The sequence below is a fragment of the Lepidochelys olivacea genome (assembly GCF_965140295.1).
Source record: "Lepidochelys olivacea isolate rLepOli2 genome assembly, chromosome: 4".
NCBI lineage: Eukaryota > Metazoa > Chordata > Testudines > Cheloniidae > Lepidochelys > Lepidochelys olivacea.
Genome location: NC_140414.1, coordinates 146,410,251 through 146,438,063, shown reverse-complemented (window position 1 = coordinate 146,438,063; position 27,813 = coordinate 146,410,251). Strand labels below are relative to the sequence as shown.

Genomic DNA, 27,813 nt, shown 5'->3' with positions numbered 1-27,813 from the left:
TGTGGAAACCAGCTCCTTCCCCACTGGATAGACTGTCTGGCCTGCCCAGACCAGTCAGCCGAGCCGCCTTGTGAAACACCCAATGACAGCACTCATATCTGCTGAATTCTCCACGGCCCTTCCTCTGGGGAGTTTTCTCACCCACATGGCCTGTGTAAATGGCCTCCCAATGGCTATGGGAGAGCCAGGCCCATGGTGATAATGGTGGAGCTGGAGCCAAACTGGTGTAACCTGGCATTGTGCCATTGGAGTTGTGGGTCAGATCACCAGCGACTGTAAATCAGAGTTGCTCGATCCAAGTCAATGGACCAGACTCCCACCTGGTGTAAATTGATATTGCTCCACTGGAGTCACTGGGGCCAGATCCCCAATGGGTGTAAATTGGTGTAGCTCCATTGGTGTCAGTGGGCCAGATTCCCTGGTGGTGTAAATTGATTACAGCTGCAGTGAAATAACTTGGGCCAATTGTACACCAATGGAGAGTTGACGGAAAGGGAAGTGAATTGCCTTGTCTCTGTCAGGCCTGATCTGCATCTGCTTCCCAAGACGTCTCCTCCTGCATAGGACTTTGCTGCATGTTCCAATGCAAAAGTCAAGTCCCTGCAATCTCCCGCATTAAAACTGCCCCAGCCTGTCAGCAAATCCTGCCTTGATGCTTTTCACACCTGCTTCTTCCGATGGATGGAAAAGAGGGGAAGCTCTGTTTGGTGACTGCCTGTGCCCTGCCCATGGCTCTGTAACCCCTTTCCCCAGATGCCCACCCTTGACCTGCTCACTGATCTTTTCTCTCCACCTGCTCCTGACAGAGGTTAAAGGTCAAAGTGCTTGTAGCTTCAGCAGCTGGCGCAGCCTTGCAAACAGTGTTGGATGGGAAACCTGTTCTCACCAGACGGAATTGTTGGATTTTTAGGGACTTGGCTACCACCACTCACCTACTGACATTTCAGGCACTGCTCTGCCAAACTCCAGCTCTATCACTTTGCCAGTGGGCTTAGCCAGTTATTCTGTAATTCATGGGTTTGTTTCCCTTCCCCTAATTTTGCTGTCAGATTTTGAGTTCAAAATCTGAAAACTCAATAAACTCACCCAAAGCTCCTGAGTTTGCCTGGTTCCAGGTAACTGGCTTGCTCTCGGGCTGCTCAGCTCTACTTTCAAATAAGCAGGCAATACTTTCCTCTTCGTTTTACTCTTCTAGGGTCTTTAGATTATTTTTCCTCCTGTTGTGAGGCAGGCCCTGGCACAATCTTCCACTTACGGCTGCTTCTCTCATCTCAGGTTCAGGGCGAGAGAGTGCCGCATTGGATGCGAGGCATCCGGACTCCTGGGTTCCATTCCCAGCTCTGTCGTTCAGCCTGGACAAGTCACTTTTGATCAGAACTTCAGAGGAGCAGTAGTTCCTGTTGAGTTCAATGGGAGCTGCACATGCTCACTGCCTCTGACGGTCCAGCCACTAACCATTCTACCCCTCAGCTTTACCCGTACAACTGGAATCTCTTTCCAGAGCTTTCTCAAAGTGAGGGATGACTAAAACCTAATGGGGGAAGGGTCTGATTCAGCAAAGCACTTTTCGAGATGCTTAGCTTCAAGCATACGCTTTAGGACAGGTGAGCATGTCTTTAAATCCAATTGAAATCAATGCAACTTAAGCACCTGCTTAAAATTAAGCAGGTGCTTAGCTAAACAAGGATGGACTTAAGCAGGTGCTTAATGTTAATCATGTACTTAGGTGATTTCCTGAATTGGGGTGCATGTTACCGTGCTGCCCCTTAGTGACTGTTCCAACGAGGATAAAAGCCCTTCTACTAGTGACAGCTAACGAAGATTCTCTGGAAATGGTGGAGGTCAGAGTGCCAGGTACTGAAGTTCCTGGGTTCTATCCTCACTGACTACTATGGGTACATTACACCTTCTACACCTGTAGAATGCTCATGGTGAAATCTTGGGACCCTAAAGTCACGCACCTAAATAAGTGCCTTGATTTCCAGAGGAGCTGAGCACCCACTGGCTCCCATTCAAAAGTTGAGGGTGCTCAGTGCTTCTCAGGAGCAGACCTTGATCTTTGCCCATGAAATGATTGCATGTCTCCAGGTTGTAAGCCTGGCCGACCGTGTATATGCCCAAGACACTCAGGGATGGGGTGGTTGGGGACATATTTACTGTCTGCCCTGTGTTGAAAGCCAGATGCTCCCACCATCCTGCCTGCCCCAGAATGGAATGAGCAAAGTCTTCAGCTAACAAGCTGCTTTGATTTGGCAGCCACCAGCAGTTGCCAATGAAAATCACAGCTCAGTGTACAATCTATCCAATATGCCACCAAGAAAAATTTCTGTGTAGTACTTTTAAATTTATAAATCTGACCCAATCCTATACTTGAAATATATATATATCCGCTTAATTTAATGCAATAACACTGAAGCCTGGAAAGAATCACGGCCTTCTAAATTAGTTCCAACTGCCCTCAGTTGAGGGGCACATTTTTAGAGATTTTGCTTGCATTCCCATTTTTGGTGACTCTGAACTCAGAGATCAAGGTCAGGAGGAACCAGCGCTCCAGTGTCCGGCTCTCGTTCCAATGCAAGGAATTACACTCTACCTGTCTCAGGGGTTCTCAAACTTCATTGTACCACAACCCCCTTCTGACAACAAAAATTACTACAGAACTCCGGGAGCGGGGACAGAAGCCTGAGCCTGCCCAAGCCCCACTGCCCTGGGTGGGGGGCCAAAGCCTGAGCCCCACTGAGGCAGGGGGCCTGCAACCTGAGTCTTGCCTCCCAGGGATGAAGCCCTTGGGCTTTGGCTTCAGCCCTGGGCCCCAGCAAGACTAAGCCAGCTCTGGCAACCCCATTCAAAGGGGGTTGTGACCCACTTTGAGGTCCTGACCCACAGTTTGAGAACCGCTGACCTATCTCAATCCACCCCCCCACTGCAGTTCCAGTGGATCCCTTAGTCTTCCTTTCTTCTCCTAGACTATGGGGCAACATGGCTGGCATAGAATGGATGTCCTTGTTTCCTGCAGAAGTGGCTGCATTTCAGTGGTGGGCAAGCGATCCCTTTAAAGACCTAGGGAACAAAAACCAACATGTAACAGTAGGTTATTGTTTGCTCCCGACACTGGGGCAGGGGGAGAGAAGTGGTTTGCATGTGACATTTCTCCCCATCAGCCCTTCTCTCTGACTAGGAGCTAGCAGTCTCTGAAATCTGTTCCCTGTGCGGTGATGGGCGCTAGGGGAAAGTGCGGTGATAGGAGGCACCTGATCTGTGGTCTGTAACAACCTGAGCTGATGTTCTCCTTCAATATCCCCCTGCAGTCTGCAGACTCGGACCTGCCCTACCCTCCGCCCCAGCGGGAGCCCAACATTTACATGGTTCCTCAAGGGATCAAACCAGTGCTCCAGCGCACTGCCATTGAGGTGAGCGGTTCAGTGGGGCGGAGCGAATAGGGGAATATCCTGGCTAACAGCTGCCCGCGACTAGGTCGAATCTGACCTGCACAACTGTGCATCATAGACCCTTACAACGGGGGGCTGCTGCTGAAGAGTGGTTCTCCCAGGAGAGGGCGCCTAGTCTTAAAGCCTTCCTCCCCCTCTGAGCACTGCCTCAACTGGCCCACGGGTTTCCCTTTTATCATGTAGTCCTGTCACATGACTGCCACCTGACCTTATTTCCCAGCAGGACCTCCTGCTTCAGCTTAGCCATGTGATCTTTTTGGGAGAAAGAGGAGTCCCAGAATGCTTAGCCTCAAAGAGGCTTAAACCCTTAGAACAGGGCAAACTGGCCCTTGGCCACAACTACCCTGAAAGGGGACAGTTCGCTCTGTGTTCAGGGCAGCCCTTCAGAATTAGACTCTCCTCTTCCCCAGCTGGAGAGAGAGGAGAATCAGGTCCTTGTGGGTGGTGGGGGGTTCCTGGTGTAGCTATATCAGTGCAAAAAACGCAGTGTAGACAAGGTCTAGGCTCAGCCTGGCTTCTTATCTGTCATCTGCTGTCACCGCCTCCCCTCATCCCGGTGTCCTTCCTCATCTCCTCTTGTCTCGTCATCCTGCAGATCTTGGCGTGGGGGCTGAGGAACCTGAAGAGCTATCAGCTGGCCAGCATCACCTCCCCCAGCCTCCAGGTGGAGTGCGGAGGCCAGACGGTCCAGTCCTGCGTCATCAAGAATGTCAAGAAGAACCCCAACTTCGACATCTGCGTGCTCTTCATGGAAGTGGTGAGGGCTCCCTCGCTGCGCACCTGCCACCTGGCTCACAGAGCTATGGCTGCACCTGCTGCCCCGCAGCACTCCACTGGGTTAACCAGCGTGTCTGCCTTCCAGGCTGCCCACCTTTTAGCTCCGAATATCGGAGCCATTCCCAGTGGGAATGAGGCCACCCTCTTCCCAGGGGAGACTGCAGCAAGCTCAGCCAAGATGGGGGCGGATCTGTATTCCCGTCCTTGATTGCTTAGGCTCACGCATGCTCCTAGAATAGGGAGACTGGGGAGTTGCTGTCGTTTATCAGCAAGAGGATCTAATGACCTACCACCCCAGTCTGTGATTCTGAATTGCAGCTCTGCAGTAAACTCATATTCCACCCCAAAGTTAGTCAGCCTGTAAGCAGCTGGAATAGCTTTGCTGAATGTCAGGCAAGGAACCGTGGATACTAACCATGCTCCATAGCCCTTTGCTGCAGGGTTAAAATGCAGTGACGTGAGGCTGTGAGTTCTGATAAGAATCAGACCCTCAGAGTTATTCTGGTGCCTCATTCCAACTGAAATCCAGGGGATCCTTAGAGGATCAGGGCCCAAGCCTCTAGTGAGGAGCTCTGACATGACTCTCAGGGGCGGCTTCTGCTCCCATTAAAATCAGTTGGGGTTTAGCCCATTGAGTTGAAAGGGAGCAGGACTTGGTCCTGACATGGCAGGTTGAGGGCTCTCCATGTCCTTCAGGAGGTGCTCAGACCCCTGCTGAATCGGTTTTCTTCTGAGAGACTGAGAGTCTTGCTAGCCTGTTTTCCCAGTGTGACCCGCCTGCCTCTGTCTGCAGAGAGAGCCGATGAGTGACACTTTGCCCTGATGTACACTCCCCTTTGGCGGCATTGCACAGGGTACAGTTAAAGGCAACATTTTCCCCAGCGGCTCAGAGGGGTGTGAACAGCCTCTGCCCAGCTCCACACTGTTAACTCAGGTGTCTAATGAGGACAGTCTGAACCACCACATGGTTGGTTATCTGCTGCGCACGTTAGCAGCAACACCCAGCCCTTCTGGGACTGTGGGTGGGGCTTGGGTTTGTGGGTGGAGCTTGAGGAGAGCATAAAGGAGCCCAGCTTTAGCTCCAGTCTGCCCGCGGGTTTATTCCATGTGCTTCTGCCAGACGCAGGGAAGCTGTCCTTTGCCCCTCTCCCCAGCCACACAGTGCTCAGTGTGTGCTTCCCTCGCTGCAGCGCCTACCCAAGGAAGCTCTGTACTGCCCTCCTGTCATCATCAAAGTCATCGACAACAGGCAGTTTGGCCGAAAGCCCGTGGTGGGTCAGTGCACCATCCAGTCCCTTGAGGAGTTCTACTGCAACCCGTACAGAGAGGAGACCGACACCCCCGAGGAACAGCCAGGTACTGGAGGGGAGAGGCTTGCCCCTTTGTCCTCCTCCCTTCCCTGTTTCAACCACTGAGGGAAGCAGGAGACACTCCGGTCGAGCGGACAGAGCACAAGACGCTGAGCCTGGAACTCTGTGCCTCCGTTCTCCCGTGACAGCATGCCAAGCTTTGGTCAGTGCAGGGCTGACTCACCCTGATAGTCAGAGCAGGTGGGTCTCATCAGGAACAGCGTAGAAGGAGACTCAGTCTGTCTGAGGCCAGATAGAGCTAGAGGAAGGGCAGTGAGAAATCCTGATCAGTCCGCTGAGGAGATGCCTCTTTGTGCCTCAGTTCCTCATCTGCAACAGTGGGATGATCGCACTTTCCTTCCTTGCAGGGGATTGTGAGGATAAATACATTAAATACGGAAAGGTGCTCAGGTGATGGAGGCCAGAGAAGTACCCTCGATAGATCCATTGTGCGTGGTGGGCAAGCCACAGATTTACATTTTCCACCAGTATGTTGGGAGCAATAATACTTATGAACAGGGCAATTGCCAGATTGGATCAGACTCCAAGGTACATCTCTGACAGTGGTCAGTCCTAGCTATTTCAGAGGAAGATGTGAGAAACCCCTTACTGGACAGTTATAGAATAGCCTGCCCCTAGAGGAAATTTATTCCTGACCCCTATTAGTTAGAGGTTGATATACTCTGGAGCATCAGGGTTTCTCTCTCTATTATTTGCGTTAATGTAACTGTGGATGCGCTCATTATTCCTGTAAAAATGCTGAATCCTGTTTTTGAATCCTGCTGGGCTCTTGGCCTCAATGATACCTAGTGGCAGTGAGTTCCACAGGTGGTTAAGTCTCATTGTTTGGTGAATAATTTTGAGATTGTCATCAAAGGGAGCCAATTAGTGCCATTTGTGCTGGTGGTTTTGTGAGATACTTTTAGCGGTACTCCCATTGATACTTGCCCAGTAGCAAAGCACAACATAGTGTAGGTCCTACATAAACAGTGGCAATGTGTGTATAAATGTATATCAATTGCTCAGTGACAGGGTGGTGGATTAAAACATTAAAGAATCAGATGGACAGAATCTCAGTAGATAATAAAGTTAGCATGTCGGTCCTCAAGCTGCTGGCCTCTGTGTTCTGTGAAGCATCAATTTCCTAGTTAGATCCACCCTTCTTCTCTTTGCAGATGAGGTGAGCCTCACCTCCAGAGACGAGGTCCTCATTGATATTGACGACAAGGAGCCCCTGATCCCTGTTCAGGTAGGGAAGGAGTGATAGCGGTAGAAAGAAACTAGGTTTCTCCATCTCTTTGGCAGCAGAATGCAGCTGGGGTTGCATGGGTTTGGGGCAGGGGGTGGGGCTTTGCGATGTATTGTGAACTGTACTGACCCTGCAATACGCACATTGCACCTGATCAGCGGCCTGTCCTTTCGCCGCTTCCAGTGTCTCTGAGTAGGGACAGGTGTTTGGTCCCCCAAAGCAGGACAAAGGATCCCAGTTTCCTCCTCCTTCCCTCCATTTGAACACAAGACGGGGTGGGGTGCGAGGGGTCTATCAAGCCTCCCCTGCCTTCTCCTGGAGGCATCAGTGCCCTGGCATCCCCCTGCTTAAGGAAAACCCACTCAGGCCTGGCTACCAATGAAACTTAGTCCTCTGCGGGCCTACAAGGGCCAGGAGGAGACACTGATCAATAGGGAGGCAGCAGGCCAGTTAAGAAGGCTTGCCAGCTTCTTCTGAGGGGCAGTGCTGAGTGGGGCTAGGGCAGAAGAGGAGTTTCCCTGCACTAGCCCAGAACACCAGGGCCAGGTCAGGACCCAGGCTTAAGCACTGCAGCTGAGCACTCACGTCTGGTGTGTGTCTGTTAGCTTAAAGGGGCAGACAGCCAATTCTTGAGTTTGGGTTTCCTTCACCATTTAAAATCGATGCTGAGCTGATGGTCTGGGCCCTTCTGCTTTGGCCTGGCTGCCGCAGCAGCAGGTAGCTTCTTTGCTGAGCCCGTCCCTATACTGAATTATCCCTTTGGCCCTCACACAGGTCCCCTTGGTTAGCAGTTGGTTGTTGCTCTACAATAAAGATCTACAGCAGCCTATTATCAGGTGTATTCAAATAGCCCCTAGAGGGTCCCTCCTAAGACCCTGGCGCTGCTGGGCTGGGTGCTGTACATACACCTAGCAAGTGATGCACCCTGCCCCAAAGTGATGCACACTGCCTGAGTAGATGAGACAGGTGCTTGTCACTTTACAGATGGGGGATCCGAGAAACTGAGTGGCCCAAGGTCACACAGGGAGGCCAGGGTAGAGCTGGGAGCTGGACCCAGGTCTCCTGAGTCCTATGCCAGTGTACAAGGCCGCTCTCTTTTCCTGGCTAGTCCTTCTGGGCGCCTTTAGGGCACAGCCTAGAATTTTGTGGTGGTCCATCGCTCAGGCTCCTTCTTTCTGCCTGCACCCACACTGTGGCCCCCAGACTCTGACTGCTCCCGCTGGTGGAAAACAGCAGAGTGGTCATTGCACCGAAAAGAAACAGGCGGTGGATTTCCCTCCTGTGGAAACAAAGGACCACTCCAGCCTTTTTCAGTTTTTATTGGCTTTGTTCTACCAGTGGAGCTGGAAGCAGAGGTGCAGTGTTTATAGCAGCAGCAGCTGCTGACTGCCAGATCTGCGGGGACCAACCCTCTGTCTCTGGCTGTTATATGAAAGGGCAGAGTTTTCAGAAAACCCAGTTGTGGGTGGGTAGTGACAGGCTGTGGCATTTTCTGGGATTTCGGTGATCTGGGGGATTTGACTCGCTCGAGGGGAGGTGCCGAAGGAAGAACATGTTGCTGCTTCCCCTTCCCGAGCTGCCAGTCTGGTGCTGCTCGCTGGCATTCCAGCCCTGCCCATGCGGTCGAGAAGACTGGTCTCCAGAGGGCACCATTTCTGAGCTCAGCTCCCGAACATGAGGCTTCCCAGCTCCGTAACCGTTTGGCCTTCTTAGCTGCTGTCGAACATGTGCAAATGGTTAAGCCTGTGTGTTTGAGGCACAGGGCTGCATGTGAACTCGATTGCTAAGAAACCCCAAGATGAGGGGTTCCAGGAAGGTCAGTGGAGCATTTTAATCGGCTCCTGCTTTTCCCCCTCTGGTGTGCTAAGCGCCCGCTTTGCCAATCCCGCAGATTCCTCACTGCCTACTTTAAGGAGCCCCTGACGCTGCACAGAATCCTGGGAATGGAAAGCCCTTGTTCCCTGGAAACAATGCTGCTTTTTACAGTATCTCTCTTCTGTTTCTCATCATACCTTGTGTTCCGTGGCTGTGGAAAGCAGGGTCTCCCATTTCTTCTGTTCCTGCTGCTTGTTCCTCACCTCGGCTGGGTATTGGTCACCTCCTTCTGTAATGCCCCGGGGGACTCTGCAGTCCAGTAGGTCTCCTCCCCATAACTTATATGATCCTCCCTGGAAATGGGTCCACACCAGCACCCCAGGATCAAACAGTCTCCCGGAACTTTGGGGAAGTTCTGGTTCAGATCCTGGTTTGAAGATGAACTTGACACTTCGGTTCCATCTGTAATCCTAATTCACCACCCTCTCTATGTGTGCATTACACTGCTTCCCCTGCCTCTAATGTGGCATCTTAGTGCAACCTACCCACCAGTGTGTCACGTGTGCTCAATCCACAGCATCTTTGCACACCAGGGCCCTTGACTAGGTGGCTTGAAAGTTTGGGTCAAAGTGCAGCAGTAAAAGTTGTCTGCATAGCACTAGAATCCTTGCTTATGCATCCCTGTTAATCCACACCCCTGGCAAGGGAGCCCATTGCAAAGGACTGAAATTTGCAAAGCTAGGGAATAAGGGTAACATTTTGAAATGCAGCTGCCTGAAGATTAGGCTCCTAAATCCATGGTTAGAAACCTAAATAAAAGTGGTTTGGCGTCTCAAAAGTACTGAGCACTCACAACCACTGGGAGCAGCAGGGGCTCAGAACCTGTGCAAATCAAGCTAAATATGGAGCTAGCAGATGAATTTGACACCCAGATTTGAAAATGTTGATCTAAGTGAACACTCGTAATCAAACGGGGCGGGGGGACACCCAAAGGATCATGCGATAAAAATGTACTCGGTCTCTGTTTGCCATTTGTGGATTCATTTGAATTATTTATGATAATGTTTCATAATGTACCAGGAAAGGCACTGGAACATGTCTTGGAAAAGACTGAAAGTTTAGTAATAGGATACTGTGATGCTCTGTTCAGGAAACCCAGAGCCTTAAGCCACTGTGTCAGAAGGGGTGAGCTTTGCTGGAGGTTAGACTGTGTGTCCGTCCCCTGCCACACCAGTCTGTGCTTCACCAGCAAACTCCTCGAGACTCTGCCCATCTTCACCTAGCCTGGCAAGTAACAATCAGGGACCCCCAGTTCCTGAGTTCCCCAGAGACATGTCTCTGTTGAGTCCAGTCCCTCTCACTGGACACCCCTGGAAATAATTCCGTTTTGCTGTCTCCAAAGAGACGGTACCCACACCTACCTATTGGTTGAGCTGCAGACTCACTCTTTACATCAATATAACAGTACTGCATGGGTTACAGTAAATCTAAGAAAAACGCTGTATTAATAAAAAACAGTGTTTTAAGTGATGCTAAGCAAGAGAAAAAGAAATGGGTATGGTTAAAAACAAACAAAAATAGCATGTTTTGTAGTGCCCAAAACTTGATCCTAGCAAGCTATGGCTTTGTCTAAACAGCTTGCTCACTTCCGTCAAGCTAACAGCATCTCCAGCCTTTCCTGGTAAGAGGATCCAACATTCCCAGAATCAGAGGGTACCGTCCTGTAGGGTCTAGATAACTAGAATGTCTTTTGGCTCCCTTGGTATTTCCCAGAGTCCATTGTCTTGACCTCGAGAGCCAGGAAGATGTCCCGGGGTGCAGACTCTGTCCCCCGATGTGCTCACTACGCTGTTTCCTCCACCTCCTGTTAGCTTGATTGCTTTGTTTACCTTATATGTAAATATATTGCCATTGTCCAGGGCTTACAAAGCTTGACCCAGACAGGTAAATGCACATTCCTTTGTGTAAGACAGGCTTCTTTATCAACTCTGCCCCCCAAACATATTGTAGGAACATATTTCCAGCACATAACATAACTCTTAACACACCATTCATCCGTACATCACATAAATATATTCATGACCAGCGTGTCACCAGTTTTTATATGATACCTTACTTGATACACTTTGTATACAATATTATTGTACTATAAATTAGCTGATTCAATACTTATTCTTTGGGGTTCAGACCCCCTGCTTTCCCTCTGCGGAGTCCGGACCCTGATTGTCACAGAGACCTCGCTGAGAATCAGAATGATAAAACCACTCTTCTTCTGTAGAGTTCAAAGTGCTTTATGCCAAAGGAGAGGCAGTGTGGCGTAGTGAATAAGGGACTGGCCTGGTACTCAGGAGGCCCCAGTTCTTTTCCAGTTCTGGTAGTGACCCTGGGCAAGTCCTTTCTATACCTTATCTGTAAAATGCAGGATCTCCTTTGAAGAGTACTTGGAGATCTACTCATGAAAAGCACTATAGAAGATTTAGACATAGTCATATATTATTAGACAGAGTCAAAAATGTTCATGAAACTGTCATCCTGTTTTTTGTCTAGCTCTAACAGATGTTATTCTCCCCACTTCACAGAGGGGGGAAACTGAGGCAGGCAGCGGTGAAGTAATTTGCCCAGTGCCACACAGTAAGCTAGTGGCAGACTGCTGATTCCGAGGTCTGTGCGTAATGTGCTGGACCATGCTACCTCTGCCCAGGGATTGCTGTTAAATCTTCTCTGAGGGGCCGGGGAGGTGGCTGGGTTATGAGGTGTGTGTTAGCAAAGGGTGGATTGGTACTAAAGATGCCCGTTGAGAAGAATCCCACAGAATAGTTGTTGGCGGCGCGGCACCTGGAGACTGGGCTGGGATGAGCATTTTCTTATGAGCATGTCCTTCAAAATTCAGGTCAAAGCCCGGTAAATAATCTGATTAGGGGGTGCCTGTTGTTTGCTTGACTAGCATTTCAGAAGGTCGTTTCCAGGAATTTGTGAGCACAGTATTTGCTCTGGGCAAGGGATGGGGGTCCAGCGTTGGTTGACTTTGTAAGGGATGGCGGAGGGGCGGGCGGGACCTTTGTTTAGGCATGAGATGGTGCCTGGAGGGACAGGGGATGTGGGGAGGGAACCGATGCTGGTGGAAACTCCGGCTTCAGTTCTGCAGCACTTCTGGCCGTCTCTTCTCAGTACCTCCTAGGCAACAGTGAGACAAGCTCTGCTCTCAGTCACATGGTTTAATTTCGGAGCACCTCTGTCAGAGTCTCTTTGGATTTACCCAGGATAGCGAAGAATTCAGCCTCGACTGTGTCTGCTTCATCAGTCATGGGAGACATGAGGCGTCTCAGGCTCCTGCTCATGGGGAAGGTGCCGTTCACATGGGCACCTGGGGCCAGATTCATTCTTGCTGTCACTCCAGTTACTTCGCTGGACAGATTTAACCCCTGACTGTGTATTGCACCCAGCAAGGTTGGCTATCCCCGGATGGGACTCGGGCCAGTGGTGGGGTAATCTGGAGAAATTGCTCTTGATCTGCTTCTAATGACCTGTGAGTTAAAGGAGATGAAGATCTTCACTAGAGCTGGCCAGAGAACCAAGAATTTTCCTGCCCAAGTTCTCTTGGGGAAAATCCCCTTTTGCAATAATCCCATTGGAACATTCTGGTTTTCCTGCTGGGAAATTTGGAAATGGGGGAAATTAGGTTTTCCCCTGCACTTTTTCTGTGCTCTGTTACTGCTTCCCAACTGATAAATGTTGGGGAACAGTCAGAAGAGGGGGGATAATGGGGGCAAACACTTTTACTTTTAATGTAACACAGTTAAGTGACGGAAATGTTGCTTTTAAAAGTGAAAGTGTTACTGGTTTCTAACTGGCCAAAATTGGGAAACTGACTAAAAGGAGGGAAACCCACCATTTTGAAAGCAAAAAATGTAAAAATTACAAAAAAAGAGAAAAGAAAGAAAGTCCGCCCCCACCTCCTGAAATTATTTGCTTTGAAAAACTTCCAAAAATGAAAATTTTTGTCAAAAATGAATATTTTGTTTGTTTTTGATTAAACTCTCTTTTCCAACTACCCCCCCCCCCCATTTTCCTTGGAAAATTTGGGACCAGCTCTAATCTCTGCTCCTGGCAGCATGTTTGGATTTTGTAGGAGGCCAGCCCAAGCTGAACAGCCTCCTAATGAGATGGATCACAGCTGGTGGGGTAGACATCCAAACACAGCAACAGCTAAACTGGCTGCACGCACGCTGCCCTGTGCACCAGGAAACAAGGTCCCCGATCCCCAGTGGGATTCTCTTTGTTGTACGGTAGTTGCCCCGAGGTTTCTCTTTACTGCCAGCTGTGGGGAAATAAACCCCTTCCCCAAGCTTTGCTATCGGCCATGCAGATAGGAACTGCAGACCGCTGCCACTCTGGGTGCGAGGTGAGAGCCTGTGCTCCTGTGATTATTGCTGGTGGGAAGGGTTTGGAGTGGTGTTCGGGGGCCCTATATAGGTGGGGTCTGTGGCTGTGTTTGAAGCAATGGTCTCTTTTCGACTCTGCATCAGGGGCTGCGACACACAATCCTTTTGCACATAGATCCCTCTGCATGGTTTCCCGGTTCATCCCATTTGTAATGGGCTTTGTTTGCAAGCCGCCAGAAATGAATGACACCTCTAAGCGAGGAAAGGTCCTTGTCCTAGGGTGGCCAGCCCCTTGAAGGGCCTGGGAGCAGCCAGCCAACTTTGCTCTTAGGAGCCTGGCAGGAGAGTGCTGGGAATCATCAGGCCCAGCAGGGCAGCGTCAGGTGACTGGGCCTGGTGATTGCCAGCTGGGGGTTACAGAGGCGGGGCCTGGGACCCAGAGAGGAATAGGGGAATGGTCTCCTATAGCTACAGTCCAGGCTGCAGGCAGTGGGCTGTGGGCAGATGGCTCTGTGGACCATCCCCAGCCTGAGGGGAGACCCCGACCACTAAACTGCCAGAAGCCCACAAGCCATACTGGGACAATTGCTTTCTGTTGTCAGTGTACATGGACAATAAACTGAGCCCCGAGGCAAGGACTGAGAGTGAGCTGATCAGGGAGTGGCTGGTTATTGCCCCAGGCAGGTGAGCGAGCCCGCCAGCCCACAATCCCCCAGAGGTAACAGGGCATCATTGACTCGGAGCCTAAAGACACCGAAGGTCCCAGCCATCAACTTCAGTGGGAGCTAAGCTTCTCGGGTTGGGCCCAGATTTGGCATCAGGAAAGCGGCAAGATTCCAGTAGTGATAGGCAACCATCCAAAACGCCATGGTTCTGTTCAAGGAAGCATGCCCCCAAATTGGGATCATCGCCGCCAGAGTTTGGGGAAACATGCCGCAAGCTTGAGCTGTGCCAGGCTGCAAAGGGGGGGTAGGTGGGTGATGTAAGTTTGCGAAACAGCTATCAAACATGATTGCTTTTAGATCCTACTGTGGCAGTCTGAGGGCCCACTCTTGTTAGTCAGACATTTCTGGAAATGGAGAGGCGAATAGCTGCATGGAGCGGTTGTTACTAATTACCATATATAGCAGATTTGGCCGGAGAGCGCTCAAGAACAGGCCTCAGAGGGAGATGCCCAATATTCCCTGATCCTGTCTCAGCAACATTACTAGAGCCAGGGAAGCCCAGAAGTGAGAGAGAATGGCAGGGGGCGAGGAAGGAGCAAAGAGAACTCTTCCAAACCATAATGCAGAGTGCCGAGTTCGAGCTTGGGCGAAAGGTTCAAATAATTCCTTGCGTTAGGAATATAGGAACTGCCAGACTGGATCAGTCATTGGTCTGTCTAGTTCAATATCCTGTCGCCAGTAGTAGCTGGTAAGACCTGCTTCAGTGGAAGAGGCAAGAAACCCAACAATTAATGGAATAACTTGCCCACAGAAAAAGGTTTCTTCCTGACCACCCATTAATTGGGCTATGACCTGAAGCAGGAGGGTTTATATCCCTTCCAAAGCACTTGTTAATTATTTTTTTAACATCTACTATTTTACCTGGATATTTCTCTTATCCATACAAATGTCCACTCCTGCTAATCTCTTGGCTTCAGTGGTACATTGTGGCAGAGAGTTCCCCAGGCTGATTACGAGATAAAGCATTTCCTTTGATTAGTTTTTAAAGTGGCTGCCTTTCATTTTCCCTGGCCATCCCCTCAGTCTGGCGTTCTGAGACTGGGCAAACAAACGCACCTGGGCGATCCAAGCCACTTCACTAATTGCCCTCTTTCTCTTGTTAATGGAAATTCCTAAACTTTATTTTGCCGGCTGTTTATTATTCCAATTGCTGCCTTTGTGTGGGAAAAAAATATTTCCTCTTATAAATGCTCTTTATTAGAGCGGCCCGCTGAGAATCTTGTGGGCACGGAGACAAGGCTGCAGCTGCGCTGGGAGTTTCTGCCCGGCACGCTAAGCGAGGCCTCTGTGCCAGTTCCTTTTGGCCCAGTTGCTCAAGTGCTCTGTTCTGCAGCCCTTCCATTGCGAGGCCCAGAGCTAGAGACTAGCTCCTTTCAGATCTAGGGCTGGATGGGTCACAGACCCTGACCTCAGGGTAGGAGTGGAAAGCATTAAGGAGTTGTGGCCCGGGTAAGTTGCTACCCTCATTGCAGCCTGGAAAATGCTCCTGTCTCTCAGGCTGGTTCTAGAGCGCCCCATGGGGGCCTTCTTCTCAGACTCGTGACTAAATGCTGCAGTTCGGCCCTTGCTGCACCAGAAGGTAGCGGCCGCAATCCCAGTGGTGGTCAGGAAGCATGGCCGAGGGAGAGGAACTCTGCTCCCGTTCCCCACTGATGAAGGCCTCCTACTGAGGAGGAATCTCATCTCGGTGGTAATTCTTCCTGGAGTCTTTAGTCCGGCGGGGGCTGGGCTTGCATCATGGCCACCAGCGTTAAGACCCCTGCCTGCCCCCAGGGCTCCCAGCAGCACTTCATGAGCAAGCCTGGATAGAGGCAAGAGTATCGACACCGCCATCACGCACAGGTCACTGCCCCGATAGAACTGCCCTCAGGGCCTGGGCGTGGAATCAGTGTCGCAGTCTCTGAAATGCCCGGGTGTATCGGCCATTTTTCCCCCTTCATTTGTCTTGGGTTGGTAAGAATCTCCCCACGAGGGCAGAATGTCCCTTGAGGCGTGGGTGGCTGCTGTCCATAAAGCCTGATTCTCCTGTCTGTCCACAGACAACACAGTGTGCCCATGTTATTCATGTTTAAAGGAGCCCCCACCGAATTCATGGCCCCATTGTGGTAGGCGCTGCAGAGACGCACCGCGAGAGTCAGCCCCTGTGCAGAAGAGCTGACAATATCAACAGGGGAGGCAGACAAATGGGAGGAGCGAGGATTACAGTCCCTATTTTACCGATGCGGAATTGAGGCACGGAGGGATAAAGGCCCAGATCCTCAAAGATTTCAGGCATTTAACTCCTATTGAGTTCAATGGAGGAGCCTAAATATCTTTGAGGATCTGACCCTAAGTGACTTGTCCCAGGTCACACAGGGGGTCTGTGAAGAGTTGGACATTGCATCCAGATCTTGGATGAAATTGTTCCGAATTATCTTTTTTGTCTGAAAAATGGCCTTTTTTTTTTCTTCTAAAAATGTCAAGAAGATTTTAATTCCTTTGTGATTTCTTCTGTTTTTTTTTTTTTATGGGAAAAACAGAAAAAAGTGTTGACTGTTAATTTCCGCCTCCCTCTCCTTTCTCACGCTGTTCCCTCTCCCCCTGTCCTTTTTGCTTTCTCCACTCTTTTCCCCCCCATGTTGCTACTGAAAAATGCGGGGGGAAGGAGGAAAAAAAGGGAGCAAGCTCAGAATCTTTTTGGTTTTTTTGTTTGGAAAACTGAAAAATTTCAGTGCTGGGGTTTTAATTTGCATTGAAAAATCTGAATTTAAAAAAAAAAATTGCTATTTGTTGTGTAGCTCTATATGTATGCATGCTTACATGTCTGCAGTATGCTGGAGAGAGAGAAACTGCAGGGATTATATAGATAGACATGCATGCGTATATAAATAGACATATACCTATGAGCCCTGGTTTATTTTTAAAAGGTCACTACCAGTGTTGGGGGTGCAGTTAACTACAAACACACACAATTTAGGCACCAATCAGCTATTCAGGCTTCTAAGGGTACGTCTACACTGCAGCCACTGACTGTGTTTGCCGCTCGAGCTGACATGCCTGAGCTAGCTTGTATCTACCTAGCTTGGGTCCTGGAGTGGTGCAGCAGCAGTGTGAACTGGCGCTGCTGGTAATTACCCACGGTTCTGGACGGGCGTCTTCAACCCACGTTGCTGCAACATCACTGCTCTGGGAACCCCGCTGGCCCAGGTATGTCTGCTTGAGCTGCATATAGACATACCCTTAAAAAACGGTCCCATTCTACTCACTGACGTCAATGGGAGTTTTGCCAGTGACTTCAGTAGCAGCAGGCTCCATACCCGAGTGCTCCCATTTACGCCTGCCATTGAGCCATAGAAGCGATAAATTGTAATAATGGCACCCTCTAAGTGGGGGTTGCGTGGGAGGCCTCTTCAGAAGCACGTTTGATTCCCCATCGCCACGGGCCTTGCACAGCCGTTTCCCCAGTGTCAAGTGAATGGAAAATGCTGCTGACGGTGTGGTGTTAATGACAGCTGGAGGTTTGGATCAGTGCAGAATTAGGCCCTTGGCACGCACCACGACTGTGTGTGTATCGATTTAATTTGAGTCTATGCAGCCACTATCTCTGCTGATCTATCTGTCATCACTGGGCTGAGTTTATTTTTTCCAGCTGATCTCTACCAAGTCTCCAAAGCGCTAGGGCTAAAACAGCTGCTGGGAGACGGACACGCCGCATCAGACTACAGACCGTTTCTTCTTTAAGCCGACCCTGAAGCCTGCTCCTAATTAGGCTAATTTGGAGCGAGGCTGAGAGACTCCTCTATTGTGTATACTGAATGCCCTGGCATTGTGCAACTGTTTAAATGGCAAAAATTAATTCTGTTTAGATGCGGTGGATCGTCATGGGCAAATAATTATTCTGTTTGCCGCACCCTGTCACCACTGGCGCCACAAGATCCACCCCTCCTGCGCCCCCCACCCCTCAGCATGCTATTCCAGCCAGGAACGGAGAGAACAAACATTAATTTTATTTAGGGCCAGCGAGCGGCAGGGGGTTGGGGGAGAGAAAAGAGGGATCGATAGTTAACTGCTTCAAACCTCGGCATTCATCCAGCATTGCGGGGGGCTGCTACTGCATGTGCAAGCATAGCAAGGGGTCCGAACCCCAGCTCTGAACCCCTCCAACGTTGGAGGAGTTTAAGGTCCAGGTCTGAATGCAGCAGCTCACATGGGAATCCTGGATCAAAACCCGGAGAAAGTTTGCTTCTGAATCTGGCCTCTGTGCCTCTCTTTCTCCATTGGCTAAATAAGAAAAATACTTAACCACCCCTGCAGAGGCCATGAGCTCTTCAGATACAAGGGGTTAAGGTTATTACTGCACTAATCATGGGAAGGGATCCCCCCCAAAATGTAGAAGGTGTCTCCTCTGGTATCATCAAGTCCCAAAGTTTAGCTGAGATTTGCATGGTTTCTGGCTTCGTTGCAGAAGCTTCCTGCAGAGCTAAGCACTCAATCCTGCAAGCTCTGAATATAACCTTCATCTCCATTGACTTTCATGGGGAGTGAGGACTCCTTCCAGAACTGGGTGATTACTTGCCTGGATTTGGCCAGGAAATGCTGAAACCGCAAAGGAAAACAGTCATTTCCATCCCAGCTGAGAGTAGGGTGTCTATTAGTAAATTTCATACAGGAACCTGATCTAGCAAGACTTCCAGAGCAGACAGGCTCTGAAATGCACCTGAACTTTGAGCTGCTGGTCCTAACCTGTTGTTATTCACCATTGCATGTGCTAATCAGAGACAGCCTCAATCTCCCAGCCCTAAAAGCCTCCAGACTTTGGAGTGTTCCCTATCTAGTATCTAAGTGTTTTAGGATATAATCCTGCCACCCATTGCCATAGTATTCAAGCTGCTTCCATGTAAAATCAATAGCAACAACCAAGTCCCCCTTCTCCCTTTCGGGGGTCAGAACTCTGCTTGGTGGTAGGGATTTTTAGGGGGGGTTGCGAACGAAAGGGGGGTGTTCAGATTGTGCATGTCAATGATGGTGGAAAGGCTTTTTCAAAGATAAAGTCTTTCCAATGTTTCCTAACTATGGTCAGGCCCTGGATTCACCTGGTCTCCTGTGGGCGATTGTCCTGTGGCGGGATCCCTTCAACAGGGAGCGCTTTGACCCTAGCTCTCCAGCATTCCGTTCAGGGCTTTGAGCTCTGCCCTGTCCCAGAGGAGCGCAGCTGTCATGGGGTGTCATGGGTCGAAGTTCAGTCTTTGATGTGGCTGGGGCTTGATCTTTTAATTGCTTTGAAAATTAGGACCAAGGCCTTAATCCAGCATTGTAAGCTGACAGGGAGCCAGTGCAGGGTCTTGAGGGTGGGTGTGATGTGTTTACCATAGCCTGAGCCATGGAGAAAGTGGGCATTGCATTCTGTACCAGCTAGAGCCTGGGAATCATTTTCACCTGCAGCTTCAGACACAGGTAGTTACAGTAATGCAGTCTGCAACTGATGAACGCAGGGATCACTGGGGCCTGCTCCTTGTTGAGGGGAAGGGAGGAAGTTTCCAGGTGAGCTGGAGGTGAAAGAAGGCATTTTTTGGAAACTGATGATCCTTGATCATCCGGGCTTAGCGAGGTGTCAAATAGAGCCACAAGGCTTTGCAGCCTTTTAACAAATGGGGGCTGGAAGCCTTCGATGGAAGGTGGAGACAATGTCTTCGCCAGCTCTTCAGAACGTTTCCCCCAACCGAGCAGCATCACTTGGGTCTTGCCTGGGTTCAGCTTGAGCCAGCTGCTCTTCATCCAAGAGTTAATTTCCTATAGACAATCGGACTTGTTAGCAGTGGCAGTGAGTGAGCGTGAGATGCATAGCTGAATTTCATCAGCCGCTAAATCTGGGGGCAGGGGTCATCTCATTCCCTCTCCCAGAGGTCTCATGTAGATACCGAAGAGATGCAAGGCTAGTCCGGATCCCTGTGGGGCCCAGCAGGTCCCAGGCCTTCAAAGAGGAGGAGAAGTAGCTCATCATCACTCTGAGTTCTGCTGGAGAGGGACGACTGGAGCCCCTGCAGTGCTGCGCCATCTGCTCTCGCTATATCGTGTTGGGCGGGTTGGCAGTACTATCTGGTTCACTCTGTCAAAGGCTGCAGCGAGGTCCGGCAGTGCGAGCCTGGGGATCTGACCTGTGTCTGTGGCCAGGAGGTCGTCTTTTAGTGCCACTAGAGCTGCGCCCTTGTCTGAACCCTGATCGCAAGACATCTGGGATGATGACTAGTGCCACGTGACATTGGAGCTGGGTAGTTACTCCTTTTTGAGTGGTTCTCCAGCCGCAGTCCCGTCTTTGGGTTCCATGGGCCAGATTTTCATCGTTGGCTTCTAATATATCACGTGCAATTGATCACATGTGCACAGCAAGAGGCTTGTCCAGCTTAGCATGTGCTTAACGTGACCAGCTTAGCAGCAGTAAAGGGAATGTGCTCTGTCAACGTTAGACTTTTAGAAGGAGTTAGTCAACATGTGTTAACCTTTAAATCCTTGTCTAGACAGCTGTGTGGCCGGGTTAATGCACCACTGAAGGCCTTGGCTACACAGGAGGTCAGACTTCATCTGATTATGGTCCTTTCTGGCCTTGAATCTATGAGAATTTGGCACAAAATGTCCAAAACATACCAATACGTTGTTTTTCTTTCATCTTTTTCTTTTAACCTGACAACTTCCCTGTCTATGAGGCTCGGGGAATGATGGACTACATAGCACATGCCCATATTTCACGAATACCGTCTGTACAGGCGTTATAATCTGTATAGGTTGGTACATAGAGCTTTGGCCTGGCCAATGAGGGAGCTGGATTCTTGCCCTGGCTGTGCCAGTAACCAGGGCAAATCACTTCACCTCTCGATGCTATAGGTTTCTCCACTTGTAAAACAGCAATGATGATATTTGCCGTCCCCTGTAAAGCATTTTGACATTCACAGAGCACAAACACTTTTGTTTTGCTTTTGCTTTGGGAGCTGTAAAAGTAAATCTTTCGTGTTTTTCTAGCACTTTCCATTCCTGTGTTTTTACCTTTTTGTTTATTGCTCCTGAATGTCTATTTTAATGAAGAGCAAAACTGGGAGGACAATTACTATTATTATTTTAGTACTGACTGTGTGCACAAGGTCCACAAATTAAGACGATTCTGGCCCCAAAGATCTATCAGTCTCTAGAAGACATATGCAGAGAATATGGGTGTGCCTCAAAGAACCCTGAGCAGGGAGTAGCTTAGAGTTTTAATTTATATATATGTAAAAAGAAATTAAACCATATATTTATTCACTTCAATTTCATACAACCAGCAAAGGAAAAAAGTACTTGCCAGTGCTCTAGGCACGTCTTACAAGAATCAAAAACACACTCCGTTGAACTACACCTTGCAAAAGACATCAACATTCCAGCATATCAATACTGTTGAGACATTTTCACCCCACCCCCCAAAAAAGGCAAACCTAAGCTGAAAATTGATAGCATTTGAGAAACTACTCACTACATCCATGAAACTCAAAGGCTTATCTCCACGCCTAACAAAGTAATCACTGTTACCCACAGGAAATAACTATGTTCATGAAAAGATGGAAAGTTGAGGTATGCATAGACACTGAAATTGAGGAACGGGAGAACATATGGAGCGATTCTCTGTCTATTTCAATAAACATGTCAATAAAAAGAAAATGACATTAAAATTCTTTATCAAAGGCACCCAACTCCCCTTAAAGTTAAAGAAATTTATGGAACAGGGTGGGCAAAATGCTGGAGATGATGTAGTAAAATGGGAGCATACATGGTGGGCCTGCCCCAAAATTAAGACATTTTGGAAAGCTGTTGGGGACTCCATACAGGAGATAATGGTGTCAGCTGTCAGTTAACCCCTTAGTGTTTTTGTTAAATTGTCCTAAAAACTCTGCATCTTATAAAAGCCCTAAGGAATTGATCACTCATCTCCTGATTGCTGCTAGAATTACCATAGCAAGATGGTGGAAGAGGAGTTACTCCCCTAAATGTATTGTCTGGTATCAAAAAGTGTGGGAAATTCTGGTACTAGAAAAATTAACTCATCAAGTCAGAGTTTTACAAAGGAGAAAGAAAAAAAGCTAACTCCTGTACTGAGAAATCTGGTGGAACTTTTTGGAGTTTGCTGGAGGAATCGCTGTCAGCAAATTGGATAGTTTGAGAACTTTCTTTGAATACTATGGGAGAGAGAAATCCCTTCAACAATAATGAAACTCAAAATTAAGATAGTAAGACAAAGAAAATAGGAGGAAAAAGGAGAAAAGCTTAATATTGTGTAGAATTTTGATAGGACAACTAATGAACAGGTTATGCATATAAAGGTAAGAAAAACAGAAGTTTGGACCTGAACATGAGATAATGAAAGGTCTCATCAGTTCAGCTTTAGGGACTCCCATAGGCCAATTTATAATTGTGTATTTGTGTATATACTATGTTATTTCTATTTAAGTTGTAAAACAAGTGTTATAAGATTTCTGTTGTAAAAGAATGGATCTGTTAATAAATCAAATCAAATAAAAAAAATACGTGACTGAAATCACCCCAGATCCAGAAGCCCAGCCATACTCCCAGAAAATAATAATAAAAATCTCCCGACAGCCAACCGAGCTTTCCATTCTCACCCCAAAAAGCCCATGAAAATTGAGACTGTTATGCAAAAGTCCTGTGGAATTTTATTTGTGTGAAACAAATAAAGGACTATGGAAACAATTCTAGTCCTATCGAATTTAATAGAAAATGACAGCCTTTCTGTAGTTGTGTGCAGTGCAGGTGTAGCTGTGCTGGTCCCAGGTTATTAGAGAGACGAGGTGGGTGAAGTATTATCATTTATTGGACCAACATCTGTTGGTGAGAAAGACAAGCTTTCAGACCACACAGAGCTCTTCCTCGGGTCTGGCAAAGGTACTGAGAATGTCATAGCTAAACACAACGCTATCAGTAAATACACTCTCAGTACCTTTCCCAGACCTGAAGAAGAGCTCTGGGTGGCTCGAAAGCTTGTCTCACTAATAGAGGTTGGTCCAATACCTCACCCGCCGTCTCTCTCTAACCTTTCTGTAGGGTGTTTGACTATCCTATAGAATTCTATAGCTGGGGTATAATTTTCTGTTCTCTCAGGTGGTCCAGTAAACCGAGAGAACCATGGGACCCTTCTGTGAAGATGGGCATTGCAGCGTAACCTCTAGCTCCACAGATATGGGCAAGTTCAGAAGAAGGAGTGGGGATGAGTTCCAAAGCGGGGGGCTCCTCCTGGAGATCACCCTGCCAGCTGTCCCCTCCCATCTGAAGCATTGGGAGGAAGCATGGTGCAACAGACAGAGAGTCAGGCAAAACCTGGGTTCTGTCCCCACCTGTGACCTGGAGTGGGGCCCAGATCTTGTGTTAGGGCCTTTAGCTATACTGCCATATGAGTCATAATCGCCTTTAGGCCTTCAGCTCAGGCACCCCCAGTGGTTACAATGAGCAGTGTGCCATGTGTGGGAGAAGTGATCTCTCAAGCAATCAGGTCCCAAACTGCTTTGGGCATTTTTCTGTCTTGTCTTTGGCAAATGGAAACTTTACCCAGCCATGTATGGACTCCCCGTCTGCCTCATGCTTGCACACACATGTGGAGGGGAGTGGATGCCAGCATTGCTCTGTACTGATTGTCCGATTGTGTCTGAAGCAAGGGAAAAGGTTATTTTCCCCCTCGTCTTGAGAGCATTGTGTATTCCTCGGCGTGTCTCTAAGCCATTTGCTCCACTTCTTTCCAAGTCTGGTTTTGGTTCCTAGCACATCAGATTAGTGTAATTTGGGAACAGGATCACATGGTTGTCTTTTTATTTTAAAACACGGCCTCTGATGCCACCGAGCTGAGGTGCACCCTTGTCTCTAACAGGTGTGGGATGGTAAGTTTGTTTTAAAAAAATGTGTGCAGAATGTGCCCATTGTTACTGTGTACATAATGCAATAGAAATGTCATGGGTAATAACGTAGAGCAAGAAATGTACTGCCTGAGACCCACAAGAAGGAAACTCTACTGCACCCAGGCTCTCCAGCACCCTTTTGCAGGGTTCCTAAATGACACCTTGGTGCCCAGTTACACTAAACCCTTCTGGCAGATGCTCATGGGCCTGAACTTTGACAAGGACTCAACACCCACATTTGTCAGCCAAGTTTTCCAGAAGAGCCCAGTGTCCATTTAGGCACCTGGTAGAGCAGCCATATTTCCAGCCCCCAGCAGTCTCGTTCTCAATGGGCTCTTTTAAAAGTCACCTAAGGTCCCTCAATGGGAGCTGAAATATGCCCCCCCCCCCAGTGTGGGCACTGAGCACGTTTGGAAATCTGAGCTCCATGTTGCTTTTCAGCTGAGACGTGCTCCGACCACCAGCCCAGCCAAGTGGGAAAGAGAATCTTGGCGACCCTGGTGGAGCTGATGGGTAACAGATCACAAGGCTCCCAATCTGAGTTTTATCTGCCATAAACCTGCAGGGTGCTCGTGGGAGGTGGGCTGAAATCAAAGCCCAAATCTGAGTCCCTGCTCACAGCATTGGTGATTTTCCAGTTGAGAACCAGGGGATGGGCTCCCTCTTTGTGCCAGACCCCTGGATCCTGAACTGCTGCAGATGCCCTGGAAACCTGGGTTTGGATCTAAATTTTGTGGCTTGAGCCCAGATAGTGGGATTCCACTTTAGAGTCTGGCTCTAGAATCAGCCTCACGCAATGTGTTGCAGTTATTACAATCTTCCCCCCTTTATAGCACCCTGGATGCTTCACTCCATGGACAGTGAGGGGCCATTGGCAACAATATGTAACTGGATTGAAATATACTTTAAACCATGAGCTTGATGGGAAATTTGTCAAGTTCAGCTTGATGTTCACGTCAATACATTGTTTCTTGGTGAGCGTCTCCCATTGTTTGTCCCACCATTTCTCACCCCCAAAAGAAACGTGCAGTTCAGACATTTCCTCCTTTTGAGATGTTGGTCCAGTTTCAGCCTGCTGCATTATTTATGGTGGAGAAGAGACAATCTAAACAACCAACCGGACAGCTGTTTGTTGGCCAAGGATAAGCAGCTCCATTCAGTGCTTGTTTAGAACAGATCTGGCTCATGAGTTTCCTAATCGCCTGTGCTAAAACACCTTGGGCTTGATTTATTCCTGCTGACACCATTGGCCTCAGCAGTGAATGTAGCTCATTTCATTTCAGATTCTGTGCATACATGCTGGAAGTAGGGGTCCTGGGGGTGCTGCCACACCCCATGACTTGAAGTGATTTCCATCATATATAGGATTTACAGTTTGGTTCAATGGCTCTCAGCACCCCCACTATAAAAATTGTTTCAGCACCCCTGGTTTTCTGTGTTGACAGGGTGAGCTGTCATCTTTTTTCATGCGTGAGACAATATTTATAACAATTTCCAGCCTCGTTCATAGCTTCTACGTAGCATGAGTCTCAGTGCAGTTTCCAGTGGACAGTCATACAAAACCCCGCTACTACGGACCCCCAATCTTGGTAGAGAAGCCAAGGATACTGGGCCTTGGAGACCGAACGTTGTCCCTCACACTCAGGCTCATCTGTGCTAGAACTTTAGGTGTCGTGTTACCTCAAGAGGTCGTGTTAACTAACATGATGTTAACAACAACTCAGCTCTCAGCATAGACAGGAACTGAGCCCTGTGTTAGCTGGTCAGGAGAACAGACCAGTCCTCTATCAGGGGGTAGCTGTGTTAGTCTGTAGCCATAAAAACAACAAGGAGTCTGGTGGCACCTTAAAGGCTAACAGATTTATTTGGGCATAAGCTTTTGTGGGTAAAAAAACACTTCTTTGGAGGCACCCTGGTGGTGACCAGAGACCTGACCAGTCCCCATCCACACTGACAGCAAAGTTGTGCTTGACAAGTGTTCATCACGCTCCTCTGGGCCGTACTCTGATTTTCCTAGTGAAGACAAGGAAGGCACATTGGTAAGGCAACACCAGGGAAACTTGGCCTGCAATTGTCTATGCTGTCCCTGATCCATGTGCAGAAACTTCCAGTCTCCAGGACTGTTAATCTGTCTCTTTTCCCCAACACTAAATTCACTTAACACTGCCCAACCCCAACCCCCACAAACCCTTCTGTTTTCCTCAGATTTGGATTTTCCTGAACATTTTAGCTTATCCTAAAAATAGCTATGGAAATGATTACAGATCATGGCCCATATCCTCCCCTCACGCTGGCAGAGTCCAGTCTTGGGAGAATGTGGCTCTGTTATTTGGAAGGCTTTTGCATTGTTTTGATTCCTTAATTTTGTTCTAAAATTTGCTTTTGTCGTTTTGTTGAACTGTGTTTCCCTAACCCCATTGCTAACCAGTCATTTTAATTTGTAGCTTGCAGAGGGCATGACCAGCTCCGCTCTAATTAACATGCCAGCTTCTTGGGCCGATCTCCATGTATGTATTGCTTCATTTCTAACTTACTTAAGTGGGTTGCCTGGTTTTCATAAAGACTATCATTTAAAAAAAAATCTTCAAAAATTGGACCAGGGCTTTTGGTAAAAGATTCTTCTGATCTGCTAGAACAGTGACAGTTTGTGGGCATGTTTGTCTTTGGTCAATCATTTCCCTTAAAGTCAAAGAAACCAAGGTGGGGTTGGGGAGGACAACCAGAAAGTATCCTCCCTCCTATTCCGATTGTAAGTGCCCAGCTATGCATGTTCTGGAGGGCTGGCCTTGTGAAGAAGAAGGGATATGGGTTTGAGTCCAAGATGTGGGATTAGGTGGAAATTATCCAGATCCTGCATGGCAGTTCGTGATGCTCTAGATCTTATTTACCCAGTTCATTTGTCAAAGTGGTATGTTTTCTCATCATTTGTGGGAAGAGCTAAAAAAAACGTATTCAGGGTGAAACCCATCCCTGTTCAGGGGACTAATAGGAGACCTAGGCACCATTTAAGCCCTCAGCATTGGTCTTAAGTGGGACATAAGCCATGTAGAGACAAGTGGTGCTAGTCCACTGCACTGGACAGATTTTCAGCCTAAGTGCTTTGAAGGCAGCAGCCTATAGATGGATTTTCAGGGCAATCTTGGTCCCCTGGGTCTAGAGGAGTGCTATGAAGGCTAGAGCTGTCTGGAGGGAAGGCCCACAGTTGGTGTCAAATCATTCCGTCTCTTGCCCATTTGTAACAAAGTGCAGTATCTTGTTCCCACCTTGAATTTTTTGCAAAATCAAAAGTTTGCATAGTTTTTGTTGCCAGACAGGGTGATAAAATTTTGTCCCTTGATCTGTGTCGATAGCCACAAGGTGTAGCTTTGTAGACCTGCAGTGGTTCTGTTCTATGTCAGGGAAAAATTCCACTTGCTTAGACCATGGTTGAATTTGACCCATAAACTATAGGACAATTTCTGCTTCCATTTAAGTCAACAAGAGTTTCCCATGCACCCCTGAAGTCAGAATTTAGCTGCATTGCTTTCCATTTCCCTAATAAATCCAAGTAATTCCTCCCGACCAACACTGCCCTCACCTGATTCGATATGTGTTCATGTATACAACAAAGAAGGGCCAAACCCAATCCCAAAGCCAAAGCCTTTGAAGACATTCAGATCTGAGTCTGTATCTAAACTTTGTGTTTCTCTGGGATTAGGCACAATAAATCCCCTTGGATTTGGTAAGGCTAGGTTCAAATTCTACTGCTAAAAGAGACCGAGATGGGCTTCCGCAGGCTGTACTGAACAGGTAGTTGATGGAGTATGTTCCATTTGTTGCATTGTAGGTTCTTGCTGCTGCGGCTTTTTGCATGTAAAAAGCCCGCAGTGGCATCTACACAGATATGGTCCAATGTGTCATGTACATTGTGTTCTCATCTCCTTTAAACAGACCCATCTGTCCTGTTGAATAAACACATTTACCTTTAAAACCCAATATATTTTTTATGCCTGGAAAACGTATCTTTTCCCCAAAGTGGTTTCCTTTCTCCAGGCAGAAAGAAGAATGAGTGGCTTTGCTAGGATTTAGAATATGGAAACAAAGGTCCATAAATAGTCTTTTCCCTCCCCCGTTCATCAACATCTTTAATTTAGGTGAATATGTTTTCGCTTTAGTTCAAGTA

The 27,813-nt window shown here is 48.3% G+C and overlaps 1 protein-coding gene across 2 annotated transcripts in view; it reads left to right on the top strand.

Annotated features, from left to right (window-relative positions):
- DYSF (dysferlin) overlaps window positions 1-27,813 on the top strand; it is a gene marked incomplete at its 5' end in the record, with an annotated part of 306,191 nt that overhangs the window by 205,006 nt on the left and 73,372 nt on the right. For both annotated transcript variants that reach the window (XM_084626184.1, XM_084626183.1), the window contains 5 exons: window positions 3,309-3,410; window positions 4,045-4,206; window positions 5,417-5,582; window positions 6,751-6,824; window positions 26,096-26,158. In XM_084626184.1, coding sequence (XP_084482310.1) covers window positions 3,309-3,410; window positions 4,045-4,206; window positions 5,417-5,582; window positions 6,751-6,824; window positions 26,096-26,158 — 567 coding nt within the window. The remainder of the gene's footprint in view (window positions 1-3,308; window positions 3,411-4,044; window positions 4,207-5,416; window positions 5,583-6,750; window positions 6,825-26,095; window positions 26,159-27,813) is intronic.